Source organism: Salmo salar, chromosome ssa22, assembly GCF_905237065.1.
Source record: "Salmo salar chromosome ssa22, Ssal_v3.1, whole genome shotgun sequence".
Classification (NCBI taxonomy): Eukaryota; Metazoa; Chordata; class Actinopteri; order Salmoniformes; family Salmonidae; genus Salmo; species Salmo salar.
Window position 1 is genome coordinate 16357019 of NC_059463.1, and position 19496 is coordinate 16376514.

The 19496-nt window shown below is 43.6% G+C and overlaps 2 protein-coding genes across 4 annotated transcripts; one reads left to right on the forward strand and one right to left on the reverse strand.

The window, feature by feature from the left end:
* Nucleotides 1-1508: 1508 nt before the first annotated feature.
* si:dkeyp-97e7.9 (DEP domain-containing mTOR-interacting protein) lies at nucleotides 1509-5789 on the reverse strand. 3 transcript variants are annotated; one of them, XM_014166470.2, is made up of 9 exons: nucleotides 4528-5789; nucleotides 4038-4216; nucleotides 3658-3781; nucleotides 3253-3431; nucleotides 2891-3103; nucleotides 2610-2747; nucleotides 2282-2352; nucleotides 2069-2173; nucleotides 1509-1974 (listed from the first exon to the last, which is right to left on the reverse strand). In XM_014166470.2, the coding sequence occupies exons 1-9, from the start codon at nucleotides 4611-4613 to the stop codon at nucleotides 1849-1851; spliced, it is 1221 nt and encodes a 406-aa protein (XP_014021945.1). In that variant the 5' UTR covers nucleotides 4614-5789; the 3' UTR covers nucleotides 1509-1848. The 3 variants fall into 3 exon arrangements, with proteins under 3 accessions (XP_014021945.1, XP_014021944.1, XP_014021946.1); XM_014166469.2 differs by having other exon boundaries at nucleotides 2610-2750; XM_014166471.2 differs by lacking the exon at nucleotides 2610-2747.
* A 29-nt stretch (nucleotides 5790-5818) lies between these two features.
* Nucleotides 5819-7888, forward strand: LOC106582887 (transcription factor MafB). Its single transcript, XM_014166473.2, has one exon. The coding sequence runs from the start codon at nucleotides 6114-6116 to the stop codon at nucleotides 7104-7106; it is 993 nt and encodes a 330-aa protein (XP_014021948.1). The 5' UTR covers nucleotides 5819-6113; the 3' UTR covers nucleotides 7107-7888.
* Nucleotides 7889-19496: the final 11608 nt, after the last annotated feature.

The following is a 19496-nucleotide window of genomic DNA, read 5'->3' on the forward strand; positions in this document are numbered from 1 at the left end:
CTTGATGATCTTTTTGGCCTTCCTGTGACATCTGGTGCTGTAGGTGTCATGGAGGGCAGGTAGTTTGCCCCCGGTGATGTGTTGTGTAGACCGCACTACCCTCTGGAGAGGGTGGTGCAGTTGCCGTACCAGGCGGTGATACAGCCCGACAGGATGCTCTCGATTGTGCATCTGTAAAAGTTTGTCAGGGTTTTGGGTGACAAGCCAAATTTCTTCAGTCTCCTGAGGGTAAAGAGGCGCTGTTGCTCCTTCTTCACCACACTGTGTGGGTGGACCATTTCAGTTTGTCTGTGATGTGTACGCCGAAGAAATTGAAACTTTCCACCTTCTCCACTGCTGTCCCTTCGATGTAAATAGGGGGGTGCTCATTCTGCTGTTTCCTTTGTTTTGTTGATGTTGAGTGAGAAGTTGTTTTCCTGACACCACACTCCAAGTGCCCTCACCTCCTCCCTGTAGGCTGTCTCGTCGTTGTTGGTAATCAAGCCAACTACTGTTGTGTCATCTGCAAACTTGATGATTGAGTCACCTCATGTTTCAAATCAAATCAAACTTTATTTGTCACAAGTGCCGAATACAACAAGTGTAGACCTTACCGTGAAATACTTACTTACAAACCCTCACCCACGACTAGAGCCCCTGTATATAGCCAGGTTATTGTTATTTTATTGAGTTACTTTTTATTATTTTCTACTTTAGTTTATTTGCTAAATATTTTCTTAACTCTTTCTTGAACTGCACTGTTGGTTAAGGGCTTGTAAGTAAGTATTTCACGGTAAGGTCTACACTTGTTGTATTCGGCGCTTGTGACAAAGTTTGATTTGATTTGAAACATGAGGTGATGGCGGCAGATGAATGGCACGACAATGGGCCTCAGGATCTTGTCATGATCCTCTGTGCATTCAAATTGCCATCGATAAAATGCAGTTGTATTTGTTGTCCGTAGCATATGCCTGCCCATACCAAAACCGCATCAGACCATGGGGCACTCTGTTTCCAACATTGACATCAGCAAACGGCTCGCCCACAAGACGCCATACACATGGTCTGTGGATTTGAGGCCAGTTGGACGTCCTGCCAAATTCTCTAAATAACGTTGTTGGAGGCTTATGGTAGAGAAATTAACATTCAATTGCACATTTTAGTTTGGCCTTTTATTGTCCCCAGCACAAGGTGCACCTGTGTAATGATCATGCTGTTGAATCAGTTTCTTGATATGCCACACCTGTCAGGTGGATGGATTATATTGGCAAAGGAGAAATGCTCACTAACAGGGATGTAAAAAAAATTGAGAGAAAGAAGCTTTTTGTGCATATGGAACATTTCTGGGATCTTTTGTTTCAGCTCATATAGCCTCGTTTATATTTTTCTTCAGTATAGTTTTGGCAGGCACTGCCAATTTCTCTCTAGGCTAGCTACTGTAGCTACATCATGAATAGACTTAATAATATTTAACAGGCTGAATCTACAACTCAGCTATCTACAGCCATGGATGCTCAACAACAAAGCCATGCACTGGGATAATTTTTATTTCAAGACTAAGAAATTGGAAGTAGTTTACAGATATTTTTGTAGGCTACAAGGGCGGAGTTCAGACAGGCATCCCAATTCTCATCTTTTTAAGTAATTGATCATTTGACGAATCAGATCTGCGCTGAAAAAGCTCTGATGTGAAAAGATATGTTTTTACTGGTCAAAAGACCAATTAGTGGATAAGATCATCATTGGGCTGCCTGTCTAAATGCAGCCAAAGATACCACAACTTTCCCATTTGGCACACAGCACACAATAGTGGAGTTAGTTCAGGAGATTTTGGAGGCTGATTTTGGAAGATTTTGAAGGGACTTCAAGTCACCCCAGTGGTTCCATGACCTCCAACACAACAGTGCGAGGTCCGGTCATCACCAACCTGGTGACCTGGAGGTAATCCAGGTGGAGAACGCTCCGCCCATTCACCTGGCACACAAACTGACGCACCTAGGCATAGAAGTAGAAGTACAGGAGAATGTCATGATAAACACATATTCATATATTACTGTGTGTAACTATTTTTTCTATGTGTTTGTGTTACCTTAACCCCTGCAGCAGCAGCAGGGCTTCCAGGATCAACTGCCTGGACGTAAACTGGAGCCACACCTCTAATCACAAAGCCCCAGCCCACTGCATCTCCCATCACCTGAGATGCAAAACACTGGTATGAGGGGGCTAAATACATATTTACTTCCCCAATAGAGACTAGACTAGAAAGAGGAAGGACATACAGTATATTGGCCTTATAGCTCACCGTCAACACTCTCTTGATGAAGGGTGCACCTGGGGACAGTAGCTCCTCACATGTTACATTCCTCTTAAGCACTGTCAAAACCAATGTAGAGTTTTCATTTAGGTGTTTAAATACATGATTTTATCAATAGCATTGCTATTGGGAGACTTGGCAGGTCAAAAAAAGTAGGCGCTCTTGCTCAATATAACTATTTTTAAATGTTGTTATACTTTTCGGTTAAAACATTATGTTTTGCCCTTAATCAGAAACTAACTGCTTAGAGAGACTACATCTGTGTAAGCCTGAACAATACTAATTATGTCAAAAAAGAACAGAGGGACGATCTGACCTGATTTTGGATTGCATCTCACCACTGGGGCAGAGGAGAGTGTGGCAGGGGGTAAATATCCACTAGCATGTAGCTGCAGAGAGTTCAAAATGGCCTGATGCACATTGGGTATCATCTTCAATGGTTTAGTGGGCTGCACTGCTATGAGAGGTCAGACATAAATGCATGCATGTATGCATAAACAGCTCATCCACTGTGTCACAACAGTATAGGCAACCTTGGAAGAAATGTGCATATGAAGTCTTTTAGAGCTCTTGCTTTGTTTTTATGTTTGCATTTACCAGATTGAAACCCACTGTGTTCCTCTTGTGGGGGGATCTTGGGCAGGACAAAGGGGCTGTCGGCATGGTTGTCCTCCAGTACATGCACTGATGCACCTTCCTTTTTGTCCCGCTCAGTTTCATTCAAGAGCTCAGACAGGTGGCGCCGGCGGCGAAAATTGATGCAGAACTGATACAGTAATCTACTGTCAAAGAAGTCGTACTTCTTTGACACTAATGGGAATTGGGAAGAGGAGAGAGGAAAAGTATCGTACTAATTTTCTGATAGAAGTAATTTGAGTAGGCGATCAACTGTGAGAGGCTATGGAAACAGTATTACCTCCAATGTTATCAGCCAAAGGTTAAAAGGTAACATAACTCACCATGCTGAATGATGCCATGCTCTAGCAAAGCACGGCAGAACTCCAAACCCTGGCGCCTGCTCTCTGTCTCTCCATTCTGTAACAACCAGTCCATCAACTGGCAGCCAGGGATGGAGTGCTGGTATGCAACACCCTGCTCCTCCCTTAGTTGCAGAATAGAGTCTCTGCCAGTTATTAGACTGCAAAACACAGACACACAAATCAGGTCACATTCATTTGGCACTCCAGAGACAGAATGAATGGAACAATTACACACAAACTTGTGTATACAGTTGGTAAAGTTTCAAGTTTCAGTCCATAATCACCATAACTAGCACATACTGAGAACATAATACAGATGATGTGGATAGGTTTGACCTCAGCAAGGACACTTGTTCCTACCAGATAGAGATAAGTAGTTCTTACTGCTCATACAATCGTTGTCCTCGGATGAAGACCTTCACCTCGGTGTTAAATGGAAATGTGCCATCATCCTTACGGAAACGGTACAGCAATTTTGCATCCTTGAATATAGAGTGCTTGTCACAAACTAAAGAGATCAGAGTGGAAGAGAGACAAAGGAAACGTCCTGAGAGTGTCTTCACATTGCCCTACTTTATGGTTCAGCATTTTGGATCTCCCATATCAATTATCAATGTTAGTATCTTGGCAAAGCTCTTATGCTCTTGTGAGAAACTGCATTATAGGAGTTGGATATGCACTTTGTCCTGTGTCAGGGCTATAAGCTCTTGGAAAAGCTACTATGCATTTTATATCCCCTGAGGAATGTTATTGTGGTGCCCTACCATGGTGTACAATGTCATGGTCCATCAATTGTTGCATGAGGCAGACCGCTGTGGCCCGATCGGGAGCTTCCTTGTTGCTGATCAACCAGTCTGTAAGCTCTTGGGCCACAATGCAGTTGGGGTAAGTGCGCAGATGGTACCGTCGATCCTTGATCAGTTTGCCATCATGCAGCCTCAACCTTGCAGTGAGGTAAAATGTTGAATAAAAGCAGCTATAACTACTATAAGTAGATAAGGGTGCATTAAGAAATAAATTCAAACATGAATTGAATCAGTTTCAGTTGACATTTCTATATGATATATTGTATCTCTTATAATTAAATGTTTACATTAAATTGGAAGGTCAGCTGAAGGAAATATGCAAACTACTATATCTGGAAGGAGCTTGTCGGATTTCCACACAGTACGTTTCAACAGGTAGCATAGCCATAAAGAAAGCCCAATCTCTCTCTTCTCTCTCTCTCGTTCTCTCTCACTTTCTCTCTCATACCTCAGTTGTTCTCCAGCAATCATAACTTTAGTCTTGTGCAGTCTGGCCATTGATTTTCTGTTTATGCTGCTTCTCATTTTCTCCATGTTCCTTTACTGTCACTGGTCTGAAAAAAACTACTAATTTCATTAGAAGCCTGTATGTTTACCAAATAACCAGTGCCCAGCAGCACCCTCTGACCATGTTGGATAGATGTTATGTATAAACACACACACACACACACAAACAGAGGGAGAGAAGGCTACAAGAAAGTACAATATGTGATGTGCTGAGAAAATCACAAGCCACCATTATCATACTTACCTGGTATAGGCTACTGTGTAAAAAAGCCAACATTCACAGTTTGTTTTAATTAAAAAAGAACAGGATAGTTATCAGACAACTAGTTTTCATTCACAGTTCAGTATACACCGAGGGGCAAGAATGTAGTTTTACCTCATATCACCTCAAGGGGTCAGCATAGATCCATAAATATGACATTTGGCTGCCCACTCTCAGGAGAAACCCCATAGAAATACAGTTATTTACAATTAGCCCATTTCTAGCTCTATGATCAACCCTTTGTGCTTTTCATATAATGTAAGGAGAAATCAAATAATAACACATGCAAGTGGAATATAAACATTTATTTTCAATGGGCTACTCATGGATTAGAGATAGGATAGGCTATTTGTTTATTATGTGTGGTGGTGGATTATTCAAAAAGCACAACAGCTCTATTAGAATTCTTAATTGTCTTTTTGCAGAATGAACTTCCCCTTAAATATAAGCACCGTTATCCAAATATAACTGTGACTTTAAAACCGTGATGCTTTTATGTTATTTATATGGAAAGTCATATGGTCATTTAGGGCGACTAAATGTTCATTTACTAGCCCTATTGACTACAATATATATATCCCTGGACATATAGCCTACAGAATGAACATAGCCTATTTAGTCCTCAGATGCTTTGCATTCCAGCATCAGTTCCTAAATGGTCTTTAAAAATAAACACTTTTAATACATCAATTGGCGAGGGAAAGTGTGAAAGAAAGAGAAACGTATGCACAAATTAAATAAAGAAGTAGGCCACAGTAGCCTAGAAAGCGTGTACAATATGTCTGCAGGTCTATGTAAAAAAATGTGGGCTACATTCTACATTCAACCTCTGCTGGATTGTCAAAACACATACATCAGCTATTATGCAAATTGCCCTTCTCGCCGTCTTTTTATTGGAGAGGAGCATGGAGGTGCAGTCTATACCGTGTGACATCATGCAACGGTTCTTTATGAAGAAAGTGCGCTCGCAAGCATAAACCAGTAGCGCTACACACATGCAGAGAGCTCTTGGCCCCGCCGTGGACTCTGAGCACTTTTCTTCTGTCCGATTAATAGGCTACTGTATGTGTTTCTAAACTTTTGAGTGAAGAGGACGGGTTTCTTTCCATTTTTTCGCACGTGTATTTTCACTGTAGATTTCATTTGACGGACTTACTGATTGTATAAAACGTCTTACCGACAGTGAAATTGTTGCAAAAGACTGCATGAGAGAATTGAGTTTTGTGACCCTTGGATGTGGCCAAGATAAATAGATCCATAAAGTAATGACCGCCGAATCGCAAACAAACCTGGGTCTGCCGAAAAACCCTTTGGGTTATGTCAGTGCGTTCGACTTGATGAAGTTCGATGTGAAGAAAGAGACAATGCAGGGGATCGACCGCTCATTCTTTGGGCCGTGCAGCGAGCTCCAGAGACCGGACTCAGTCTCCTCCACCCCGGTCAGCACCCCTTGCAGTTCGGTGCCCTCATCACCGAGTTATAATCCGGGTGAGCAGAGGAACCCTGATGATGATCTTTACTGGACGCCCAGCAGTGGAGGTTATTCTCAGCAAATGTATCCCAACACTTTTGGCCTGACACCTGAGGACGCAGTGGAGGCCCTCATCGGTACCACAGTCCACGGGCACCAACCCCCTCTACACGGTCACCAACAGGCTCTCCAATCAGATTTCGAAGGGTACGGGGCGGCACATAACCTCAACGGTCATGCCCAGCAGTACCCAGGACTTAACCGTCAACCCGACGCCCTCTCGGGTCCCCCAGATATGCAAGATATGCACTGCCAAAATCAATATAACCACAACAAGCACGACCTCGACTACTCGGCTCCGCACTCACCCGACTCGCAGCAAAGTGCGCACCACCTCCATCAGCAGAATCGCCACGACAGACGACTCAACGTGGAGAGCGGCTTCTCCGACGACCAGCTGGTGTCTATGTCAGTGAGGGAGCTCAATCGGCACTTGAGGGGTCTGACCAAGGACGACGTGATGCGTCTGAAGCAGAAGCGCCGAACCCTGAAAAACCGCGGTTATGCACAATCCTGCCGCTACAAACGTGTTCAGCTGAAACACGTTCTGGAGCATGAGAAGACCAGCCTCGTCACACAGGTGGAGCAGTTAAAGAACGAGCTCAACCGGCTGGCACGCGAGAGGGACGCATATAAACTCAAATGCGAGAAATTGACTGGGTCTAATGGTTACCATGAAACTGGGTCTACCAGTGACAATCCTTCCTCGCCCGAGTATTTTATGTGAGTTTATTCTTTGTAACAGCCACAAAATCTATTTTACTGATTTTTTTTATTGATATGCTTATTTGTTTTAACAATATTAATGATTTCATACTAGTTCTTGATGCAAACCTATCATCTAATTCAGCTTTTAAAATTATTACGATAATAAGTCAGATTTGTAATATGAATCTATAACCAATCATGCATGCTGGACATGTATGGTACTGTCTATTTAGTAGGCCTAAACTTGGCTGTTGTAGGCTACTTTGCCACACACATCTTCATGAACATACTTGAAATAGTTCCTCTTACTTTTGTTAAATTGAATAACCAGTCTGATTTATGAAATTACATTACATATGAGAATCATAATATTAATTTTGGCTTCATGTAGGCTACCTCTCAATTTTGTCTTACATTGATTCATCCATCAAAACACTTGGAAGTGGTCGTACTTATTTGTGTTCAGATCTTCAGTCAAGTGCTTTTCTGTGATAATTCTATTCTAACAAATATAATGAATACATGGTTGATGATGATGATGTCTATCTCCATGTGCTGGACATCCTTTTACTCACATTGCATTTTGAGGACCTGGTTCTGCTGGCTAGATGTGGCTTAAAATTGTGTTGTTTTTCTTTCACAGACATTTTTGTTAATTGTACAAGAAAAAGAGCTAGATTTAGAAAAAAATATTATTGATGCATTATTGCCTGCAAATGACCATCATTTTTTTTTGTTCCCTATCCAGCTGTGTTGAAATCATTTGTCATCTGCTTTAGATCAATAAAGCCATTAATACTTCTTTGTGTTAGTCTGTTGAGTAATTGTTCGATCCACTTATAAACATTTTCCTGGCTCACTTATGTATTCTTTCATCGATTACATGAATAGATCATGGAAGCCAGTGGCTTTAGAATTCCGTGATATTTTCTTTCTCCAGAATATATATTTTTTTTATAGAGACAAAGGTTTGCTTTTTGTGGCCATATTGTTTTAACACTTAGCAGTATGATTATTATTTTACTCATCTCTGTATAAAGGAGAAGTGTAGTGCGACAGGCAGACAAAATGTAAAGGAACGCAAGTCATCTTGCTCACTTTTAATTAGGCTTATTGATGTGGAAAGAAGGACAGTTATTACAACAAGAAGGAGCTCCATAAAACACCAAATCCAAAGCTGTGACAAATGTGTTTTATAAAAAAAGGTTATTGAGTGATTGATTGATTAAAACAAATGTCTCTCCATTTACACTCCTTTCTTTCACGATACAATAACGTCTAGGATTCATTCCATCTGAGAAAACAAGTGTGAACTTTGCACCTGGAGTGAACGCATTGTATATCAGGCTCCAAGAAAGCTGTGGAAGCCTTTTTAAATGTCTGGTCTGTGCATATACTAAATCACGCAAACAGCTCATGATGCCTAATACAGCATTTATGATAACTAAGACGCACTCCTTCAACATCTTACTCATTCACCTGTGTGCAATAAAGAGCAGTGAAAGTCCCCAATGTACATTATAACCTTCCAGGTTATTGGGACTGTGATTTAACAGCAACAAGTTTATTGGCTATATAGTGAAAATATAAAATTGTATTTATTTATGTTTTACACACAGTCAACTGACTTGATAGAAAAAATTATAATACAAAAGTTAGGCCTAATAATAAACACTCTTGCATACAATGCACTAATTTGGCTTGTGACATGAAAGTGGAGTGTCTCTTTTTTCTGTCTGCTGACCTTTGACCTTCATTGATGGTTGCTTCCTGAGGGACCACTGGATGTGAAGACACTGAAGACTCACTGGCTGGGGCTGTGTGGTGGAGATAATGTCCGTTTCACACAGGATATGTGGTATATTACTCGTAACGTGTATATGACCCACTTTCAAACAGCCTCTTATTTACCACTTTCTTGCAGGTATAAATACCCCTTTTATACATAACAGTGGGTAACTGGCCAAATGGGAGGGGTGGGGGGAGTTGTTAAACCATGGTGGCTGTTTGCAGTTCAAATTAGGGAGGTGTTAAACAATGGAAGTGTTAATGAATTTACAGTGGTTTCGGAAAGTATTCAGACCCCTTGACTTTTTCAACAACAAAAAAATACGTTACAGCCTTATTCTACTTTTTTTTTTTAAATGATCAGCAATCTACACACAATACCGCATAATGACAAAGCGAAAACAGGTTTTTAGAATCTTTTGCAAATGTATAAATATTCACATAAATATTCAGACCCTTTGCTAGGAGACTGTAAATTGAGCTCAGGTGCATCCTGTTTGCATTGATCATCCTTGATATGTTTCTACAACTTGATTGGAGTCCACCTGTGGTAAATTCAATTGATTGGACATGATTTGGAAAGGCACACAGCTGTCTATATAAGGTCCCACAGTTGACAGTTCATGTCAGAGCAAAAACCAAGCCATGAGGTCGAAAGAATTGTCCGTAGAGCATTGAGACTGGATTGTGTCGAAGCACAGATCTGGGGAAGGTTACCAAAACAATTCTGCAGCATTTTAATATTTTTTATTTCATCTTTATTTAACCAGGTAGGCCAGTTGAGAACAAGTTCTCATTTACAACTGCGACCTGGCCAAGATAAAGCAAAGCAGTGTGACAAAAAACAACACAGAGTTACACATAGGATAAACAAAAGTACAGTCAATAACATAATAGAAAAATCTATATACATTGTGTGCAAATGGAGTAAGGAGGTAAAGCAATAAATAGGCCATAGCAGCGAAATAATTGCAATTTAGCAAATTAACACTGAGGTGATAGATGTGCAGATGATGATGTGCAAGTAGAAATACTGGTGTGCAAAAGAGCAAAAAAGTAAATAAAAACAATATGGTGATGAGGTAGGTAGTTGGGTGGGCTATTTACAGATGGGCTATGTACAGCTGCAGCGATCGGTAAGCTGCTCAGATAGCTGATGCTTAAAGTTAGTGAGGGAGATATAAGTCTCCAACTAGAGCGATTTTTGCAATTCGTTCCAGTCATTGGCAGCAGAAAACTGGAAGAAAAGGCGGCCAAAGTGGGTGTTGGCTTTGAGGATGACCAGTGAGATATACCTGCTGGAGCGCATGCTACGTGTGGGTGTTGTTATGGTGACCAGTGAGCTGAGATGAGGTGGAGCTTTACCTAGCGAAGATGACCTGGAGCCAGTGGGTCTGGCGACGAATATGTAGCGAGGGCCAGCCTACGAGTGCATATAGGTCGCAGTGGTGGGTGGTATATGGGGCTTTGGTGACAAAACGATGGCACTGTGATAGATTGCATCCAGTTTGCTGAGTAGAGTGTTGGAGGCTATTTTGTAAATGACATCGCCGAAGTCAAGGATCGGTAGGATAGTCAGTTTTACGAGGGCATGTTTGGCAGCGTGAGTGAAGGAGGCTTTATTGCGAAATAAGAAGCCGATTCTAGATTTCATTTTGGATTGGAGATGCTTAATATGAGTCTGGAAGGAGAGTTTACAGTCTAGCCAGACACCTAAGTATTTGTAGATGTCCACATATTCTATGTCAGAACCGTCCAGAGTAGTGATCCTAGTCGGGCGGGCGGGCGGGTGCGGGCAGCGATCGGTTGAAGAGCATGCATTTAGTTTTACTAGCGTTTAAGAGCAGTTGGAGGCCATGGAAGGAGTGTTGTATGGCATTGAAGCTCGTTTGGAGTTTTGTTAACACAGTGTCCAAAGAAGGGCCAGATGTATACAGAATGGTGTCGTCTGTGTAGAGGTGGATCAAGGAAACACCTGCAGCAAGAGCGAAATCATTGATATATATAGAGAAAAGAGTCGGCCCGAGAATTGAACCCTGTGGCACCCCCATAGAGACCGCCAGAGGTCCAGACAACAGGCCCTCCGATTTGACACACTGAACTCTATCTGAGAAGTAGTTGGTGAACCAGGCGAGGCAGTCATTTGAGACACCAAGGCTGTTGAGTCTGCCGATAAGAATACGGTGATTGACAGAGTCGAAAGCCTTGGCCAGGTCGATGAAGACGGCTGCACAGTACTTTCTTTTATCGATGGCGGTTATGATATTGTTTAGTACCTTGAGCGTGGCTGAGGTGCACCCGTGACCAGCTCTGAAACCGGATTGCACAGCAGAGAAGGTACGGTGGGATTCAAAATGGTCAGTGATCTGTTTGTTAACTTGGCTTTCGAAGACTTTAGAAAGGCAGGGCAGGATGGATATAGGTCTGTAACAGTTTGGGTCGAGAGTGTCTCCCCCTTTGAAGAGGGGGATGACCGTGGCAGATTTCCAGTCTTTAGGAATCTCGGACGATACGAAAGAGGTTGAACAGACTAGTAATAGGTGTTGCAACAATGGCAGCGGATAATTTTAGAAAATGAGGGTCCAGATTGTCTAGCCCAGCTGATTTGTACGGGTCAACATTTTGCAGCTCTTTCAGAACATCTGCTATCTGGATTTGGGTGAAGGAGAAGCTGGGGAGGCTTGGGCAAGTAGCTGTGGGGGGTGCGGAGCTGTTGGCCGGGGTTGGGGTAGCCAGGAGGAAAGCATGGCCAGCCGTAGAGAAATGCTTATTGAAATTCTCGATTATTGTGGATTTATCGGTGGTGACAGTGTTTCCTAGCCTCAGTGCAGTGGGCAAATGGGAGGAGGTGCTCTTATTCTCCATGAACTTTACAGTGTCCCAGAACTTTTTGGAGTTAGAGCTACAGGAATGCAAATCTCTGTTTGAAAAAGCTAGCCTTTGCACCATGTTTTGCGGTGATACGCACGGTGTCTCCAGTGCGCGTTCACAGCCCAATGCGTCCTGTGCCAGCGCCCTGCACTTGCCAGGCTAAGGTGAGCATCCAGCCAGGACGGATTGTGCCAGCTCTACGCTCCAGACCTCCAGTGCGCCTTCCCAGTCCTGTGCCTGCTCCCCGCACTCTCCCTGAAGTGCGTGTGCCCAGTCAGGTATGTCCTGTGCCTGCTCCCTGCACTTGTCCTGAAGTGTGTGTCACCAGTTTGGCGCCACCTGTGCCAGTTCCACGCACTAGGCCTCCAGTGCGCCTGCCCAGTCAGGTACGTCCTGTGCCTGCTCCTCGCACTCTCCCTGAAGTGTGTGTCACCAGTCTGGCACTACCTGTTCAAGCTCCACGCACCAGGCCTCCAGTGCGCCTTCCCAGTTCAGAGCTTCCGGTGACAGTTCCCAGTCCAGCGCTTCCGGCGACAGTTCCCAGTCCAGCGCTTCCGGCGACAGTTCCCAGTCCAGCGCTTCCGGCGACAGTTCCCAGTCCAGAGCTTCCGGCGACAGTTCCCAGTCCAGAGCTTCCGGCGACGTTTCACAGTCCGGAACCTCCTGAGACGGCCTACGGTCCGGAACCTTCTGAGACGGCCTACGGTCCGGAACCTTCTGAGACGGCCTACAGTCTGGAACCTTCTGAGACGGCCTACAGTCCGGAACCTCCTGAGATGGCCCAAGGTCCGGAACCTCCAGAGATGATCCACGGCCCGAAGCCTCCAGTGACGATCCACGGCCCGAAGCCTCCAGCGACGATCCACGGCCCGGAGCCTGCAGCGACAGTCGGCGGTCCGGAGCCTCCAGTGACGGTCGGCGGTCCGGAGCCTCCAGCAACGGTCGGCGGTCCGGAGCCTCCAGCGGGGGTTCCCAGTCCGGAACCTTCTGCGGCGATCTACGGTCCGGAGTCCCTGGTGAAGATCTACAGTCCGGAACCTCCTGAGACGCTCCACGGTCCGGAACCTTCAGCTCCATGGCTGGAGCCTTCCCCTGCGCCGATGCCCAGTCTGAGCATGGCGTCCAGTCCAGCTCAAAGGCCAGAGTCTTCTTCTGCATTGGTGCCCAGTCCGGGCACAGCGTTCAGTCTGGGTCCATGGCTGGATCCGGGGGATGAGCAGGTTCTTCGTCCCGCACCTGAGACGCCTCCGATGCTGGAGGATCCGCGGGATGAGAAGGTTCTTCGTCCTGCACCAGAGCCGCCACCAACACTAACCCACTGTCACGTCCTGACCATAGAGAGCTCTTATTTTCTATGGTAGAGTAGGTCAGGGCGTGACTGGGGGGGTTTATCTAGTTTATTTATTTCTATGTTGGGTTCTAGTTTATTTTTTCTATGTTGTTTTTTGTATGATTCCCAATTAGAGGTCATCGTTGTCTCTAATTGGAGATCATATTTAAGTAGTTGTTTATCCCACCTGTGTTTGTGGGATATTATTTTGAGTTAGTGCATGTTTATTCTTTATTGTTTTTGTATTTTGGCTAAGTTTCACATATTAATAAAGATGTGGAACGATACTCACCCTGCGCCTTGGTCCTTCTCTACACACATTTACATTTACATTTAAGTCATTTAGCAGACGCTCTTATCCAGAGCGACTTACAAACGAGACAAGTGTACTGTTATATGACTGCTTAATCACACATTATATACACATTTGTACAACATGGTTGGTGTGACTGCACATTGATTATAATGTTGTTGTTTTTTACATCCATTACATTTGCAAACAAACTTAAATTGATTGTATTAAACCTTCCCTCAATGTTGATCACACTAGTTTTATTGTAAATCTCTGAAATTGGGCAAGTTGCAAATATATTTAATATTTGTAAGTACTACGTAACAATGTGTACCCATTCTGTACCAGCCAATGTATTTAACATTTATCCTAAATAGGCTTGTATCATTTTTGCTAAACTTTGTAATAAAAAGTGTGTAGTTGTTTTTGGTAAGATATTTACATTTACTCACTGAGGGCTGTTTAGTAAATACAATAAAATAGCATCCAAGAGAGAGATTTTCAATAGATTGAACGTTGAACAAAAGTGTTGCCTCAGTGTTCTTTTTTCCTTTAATTTTTTTTCTCAAGAGTTCAGATGAGCAGGTGTTATACTAATGGCTTTAACCTTTAACCTGGCTGACTGTTTCTCCTCCACTCATACAGTATATGACCTCACAGTGTTGACCTTACCCTCTGTGCAGTGTGTGAACTGCCTCAGAAACAGAGCACAGGTGCAAAAGCACTTTCCCACTGAAAACAGTAGGCAGATTCCCGGAAGGTCATTCCACTGCCCAGGGTGAGGATCAAGTGGTCTGTTTGTAGTGTCTTCTGCTTGCCGTCACCAATGTGTTACACAGGAGCAGGAAGATGTGAATCAGGCATGGACCCACTCCCAAGATCTGAATACGTAGCAATCCTTTGATTTCCATCTATTTACTGTAATAACCAGTGCAATTACAGTGGATTTGTGTGTGTGTGTGTGTGTGTGTGTGTATGCATGTGTGCTTGCATATCTGCCTGCATGTGACAGTCACTGTGTTTAGTATGAAGTAGATTGTTGAAAGAGAGGAGACAGCGGTTTGTGCTCCTGTAACACAGCTTGCAGGACACCATTCTAAAAGCCATTAGCCAGCTCTTTTTCATTGCATGTGATAGGCTAGTGTGCCTGATGTGGGAGCCCAGCACTTCCCCCTCCTCGCTCGCTGCCACCAACACCCCCACCACACACCCACCGCCTCAGGCTGATTACTGAGTCAGCAGGATGAAAGGTGTCTGCTTCTCTGTGGCGTCAGCGAGAGAGAGAGTTGAAGAGAGACGGAGAGAATGGTGGATAGAGAAAATAGACGAGAGATGGAGAGAAGGAGATAAATGGTTTACAAACACAATATATGGATGGAAAGAACTAAAGAAACAGAGATATATTGAGAGAAAGAGTGGTTGAGGGAGGAAAATATAAAGAGAGGAGGAGAGCAAGCATCATCAGCCACCTCCTTTCAAATTCACAAACAGTTGACCTTCAATGATACCAGCAGGTCATCACAGTAGAGTAGACCATTTTAAAGTGTCATCGTCAGTTATTACTGCTGGTTTAGTTAAATTTGTAATGTAATACATCTAAAGGGACTGATTCACTTCAAATTCTATTGCTCAATAAAAATGTGTAAACAAAGGTGACAACATGATTTTAGGGTACTGTTCTTGTTTGTAGTGACGGTGATTGTGTGATGGGGGATGGGGCAGGCAAATGGAGTCCTGCTCTTGGAGCTTTGTGCTGATTTGCCGAGGCCTGGCTGCTCCACAGACAGTGGGCACAGACATAGGAATGTCAGGGATGTGCGCCATTGTGTGGGGAGAGGCAGTGTCACCAATGAACACAGCCAGGGCGTCAGTAAGAGAGGGGTGCGGGGCAAAAGGGGCCTTTTCTACTCAAACTTCAAGCCAATCCACCATCCTCACAGTCATACCCATCCTTAACAGAAGTAGGATCTTAATTTGTAGTGTATTTGGGGTTTAAAAAGGCTTCTGAAGTTTGTAATTTCTACATTGAAATTTCAGACTTGATTTCCCCTTACAAAAAATGTATTAACCCCTACAAAAATGTCCATTAAATATAATCCACATAAAATAATTCACATTTCCTGATGCTGCAGGATTATTTTCCTGCTGTAGCAAACTGGATCAAATTAAGATCCTACATCAGTAGCTAACCCCATACAACAGCAAGGCCAAGGGTATAATATTTGTCACAGCAAATGCCTCTCCTGCCAACAGTTACAGTAAAAGTATGATTTTTCATAATTCACCTGCTTGCTGAGGATATTTCCATGATAATACCATCCACTGACCAGACATTTGACATCTACAGCAGCAGGACATTACCAGTCAGAGCCAGTTATTTCCAACTTAACTATTGTTATTGTGCAATGGATGACCTGTCTATCTGTGGCTTCACGTGAACAGCACAGCAAAGAGTGGAATAGAGGATGGGATGGGGGGGCTTCCTCTTTCACTTCCTATATGAGGGTCCAGTCAAGTGACTCTTTGAGAGAGTGGGTTGTGTGGTGCAGGAAAATGCAGCTCGGGCAGCGGTGGTTTCCGCTCAGGATGTCCAGTCCTGTCTGTGCAGAGTTGTGCCAGTCTGAATCATGCACACACACAAACATGTTCACAAACATGCACATTAGGATCATTATTGAAAGTACTGTATGAATCCTAAACGCATTAGTCAAGTCTCTCAAGTCATAAGTGACACTGTTTTGTCTTGTGTTTCTATCTAATCCCTTGGGCCTACAATAAAATGCACGTCTTCAAGCCAAGATGGCCACATCTTGAAGGGTTGTATTGTAATTATGATGGCACTACCGTAAATTACCCAGTTTATCACATGACAGCTTCAGCAGGCTTCAGCAGAGGAGACTCGTGATCCAGATTAATGTGTAGCTCCAGTGCTATAATAAAGGTGGCAAGCTATCTGGTTTGATGTAATAGAGCACCAGGAGACAGTCCTGTCTTCTGCGTGTTTACAGGCGTGAGTCACTGAGGATCTGATAAGGATCCCCCCTGATAAAGCAGCAGTCATGTTTCTCTGAGTACTTCTGAGAGGGATGAGACAATTACTGACCCTGGACTTTGGAGACAGAGCAAAGGTAACGCTCTGCATATAGTAGTTCACAGTTTAAAGGCCCTCAACAACTGTGACAAGAATTCAATGGAGTTTATGTATATTATTTGAATATTAGCTCAAAATCTAGACATGAGCACAATGTAACGGTTAAATCAATTGTACAATTCAGAGACCTAAAATCACCTAGTGTCCAATTCCCACCCTTGTTCTTCTGAAGCTCCTGACAGTTCTTACAGTAAACAGTTCTTTCTCTTTTTTCTTTTCATTGTGGTGACATAGCAGTTTATTGGCAGAGAGGGGAACATGGAAGTTAATTCATGTAGTGCTTAATAAACAGAGTGCAGCAGCAGTAAGCTGGAGGTCAAAGATTGAAACTGGTCATGTGAGAAAGACAACAGGGAAAAGAGAGAGAGAGAGTAGAGTTGAAGGAGAGAAGAGAAACGAGCAGGAGTTCCTCTCTCCTTCACTCTCATTTCCCTGCTAGGATTTCCTGCTCTGTTTTATGGGGGTCACACAGCTGGCAGGCGCCCTCCTGTTTCAGTCCGTAACGATGACAGGCGTCCATTAGTGCCCCGTAGAAACATGAGCCACGGAGGTTAACTCAGGCTCTTCCCCCCTGACTGCCTCTTCCCTTTTCACAGCCTCTGGCCCTTGGCACTGGTTCAGTATTTGGATGGCAAGGGCAGAGTTGGAGCTCTCAGTAATGTTAGCAAAGCAGTGACGATTAAGGGTCATTCCCCATTCAGACGCCAGTCTGCACCCTGTTGAGTTCAACACAAACCGCAAAGCTAGTCTCAAACTGTGTGGCTGTATGCACTGCTGTTTAGTATTTGAAGTAATGAGACTTGCATCCTGAAGTCACTGAGGAGTTTGGTTATTGGTAAATAGGATGTTGTTGTAAAGCTAAAGAGCTGTTTCCTCATGGTTCAATAATAAAGCAGGACTCTGATTAAGATTAGGATGACGTGACAGTGAGAATGAATAAGAAGGTAGAGTGTCGCAACAAATGTTAGTGTGTGTGCCTTGTGTATGTACATGTGTGACTGCCTGGTATATGTACGTGTTTGTCTGCCTGGCATATGTATGTGTGTGCATGCTCGCGCCGGTGCATGTCTGTTAGTGTGTTTGGAAAAGGGATAAATCCTTCTCTGCTCCTGGGGTTGGCTATCCTGGATGCTGGGTTACATTTCTTGTGTGTGAGTTGTTTATCCTAAATGTTACATTCACATATACGGTACATGAACACTAAGAAGCCTAGTCACAGGCGTCATTTGATTTGTATGACCAACCCCAGATTTAGGGAGGACTTCCTTTAAAGAGAAGATTGTGCAATTTACTTGATCACCATCTGCTATTCCTTGGAAGAAACAAAGGTGATATATATTTACTGTAAAATTACTCCTCTTACGATAAAGAGTGGATAAGAGTGAAAATAGAAGACAGTTAGCCCTTCTGAAAACACAATTATCCCTCTGCCCCATAAGGTAATTTAGTGAGTTACTATCCGTATCATTAACATGAGTATGGTCTTGCTATACGTCAGATAAAGATCTTTTGGCAGTCGGGTTCTAAGATATACTAACTGGGAGTCGGGTGTGTCCTTCCAAGACATATGTGTCATACATCTCCCTCCATTTTTTATCAGAAGTTTGTGTTTCTCAGAAAAGCTAAAAAGACCTCAAGGCCACTCCTCCCTCTGGTTTCTTCTCGACATCTTTCTGCTTCCTCTTTTTCTTCTTCCTACAGTCATAACAGCTGAAAGGGTTGCTTTTCCCTTCACACACCCATTCTTTGATTCCAGACCCAGTTTTCTCACCATTGTTAAAGCCTGGCTAAAGCAACTAAAGCAACCAAAGATACAAACTCTGTGCTGTAGTCTAGCTGCATGGAGGAGGGCTTTCAATGACACAGCATAGAGCCTGAGAGTTCTACTTAACTAAGCCATCCTTTATACAGTACACTCAAGTACAGTGCATTCGGAAAGTATTCAGACCCCTTGACTTTTTCCACATTTTGGTACGTTACAGTCTTGTCCCCCCTCCCCCCTCTCATTCATCAACGCACAATACCCCATAATGACAAAACAAAAACAGATTGAGAAATTTTAGCAAATTCATTAAAAATAAAAATCTGAAATATTGCACTTACATAAGTATTCAGACCCTTTACTCAGTACTTTGTTGAAACACCTTTTGGCAGAGATAACAGTCTCGAGTCTTCTTTGGTATGAGGCTACAAGCTTGGCGCATCTGTATTTAGGGAGTTTCCAAATTCTTCTCTGCAGATCCTCTCAAGCTCTGTCAGGCTGGATGGGGAGTGTCGCTGCACAGCTATTTTCAGGTCTTTCTAGAGATGTTCGATCGGGTTCAAGTCCAGGCTCTGGCTGGGCCACTCAAGGACATTCAGAGACTAGTCCCGAAGCCACTCCTGCATTGTCTTGGTTGAGTGCTTAGGGTCGTTGTCCTGTTGGAAGGTGAACCTTTTCCCCAGTCTGAGGTCCTGAGCGTTCTGGAGCAGGTTTTCATCAAGGATCTCTCTGTACTTTGCTCTGTTCATCTTTCCCTCGATCCTGACTAGTCTCCCAGAACTTACCATTGAGAAACATCCCACAGCATGATGCTGCCACCACCATGCTTCACCGTAGGAATGGTAATTGGCCAGGTAATGAGCGGTGCCTGGTTTCCATCAAATCAAATCAAAGTTTGTCACGTGCGCCGAATACAACAGTGAAATGCTTACTTACAGGCTCTAACCAATAGTGCAAAAAAGGTATTAGGTGAACAATGGGTAGGTAAATAAATAAAACAACAGTAAACAGACAGGCGAGGCTATAAAAGTAGCGAGGCTACATACAGACACCAGTTAGTCGGGCTGATTGAGGTAGTATGTACATGTAGATATGGTTAAAGTGACTATGCATATATGATGAACAGAGAGTAGCAGTAGCATAAAAAAGGGGGTTGGCAGGTGGTGGGTGGGACACAATGCAGATAGCCCGGTTAGCCAATGTGCGGGAGCACTG

Excerpts from the sequence above, each read along its gene's own strand:
- si:dkeyp-97e7.9 (XM_014166469.2), bottom strand. The coding sequence starts at position 4,613 with ATGGAGAAAATGAGAAGCAGCATAAACAGAAAATCAATGGCCAGACTG. Across the intron at positions 4,217-4,527 it reads ATTGCTGGAGAACAACTGAG|GTTGAGGCTGCATGATGGCA; the intron begins GTATGAGAGAGA and ends CCTCACTGCAAG. Across the intron at positions 3,782-4,037 it reads CCATGACATTGTACACCATG|TTTGTGACAAGCACTCTATA; the intron begins GTAGGGCACCAC and ends TGATCTCTTTAG.
- LOC106582887 (XM_014166473.2), top strand. The coding sequence starts at position 6,114 with ATGACCGCCGAATCGCAAACAAACCTGGGTCTGCCGAAAAACCCTTTG.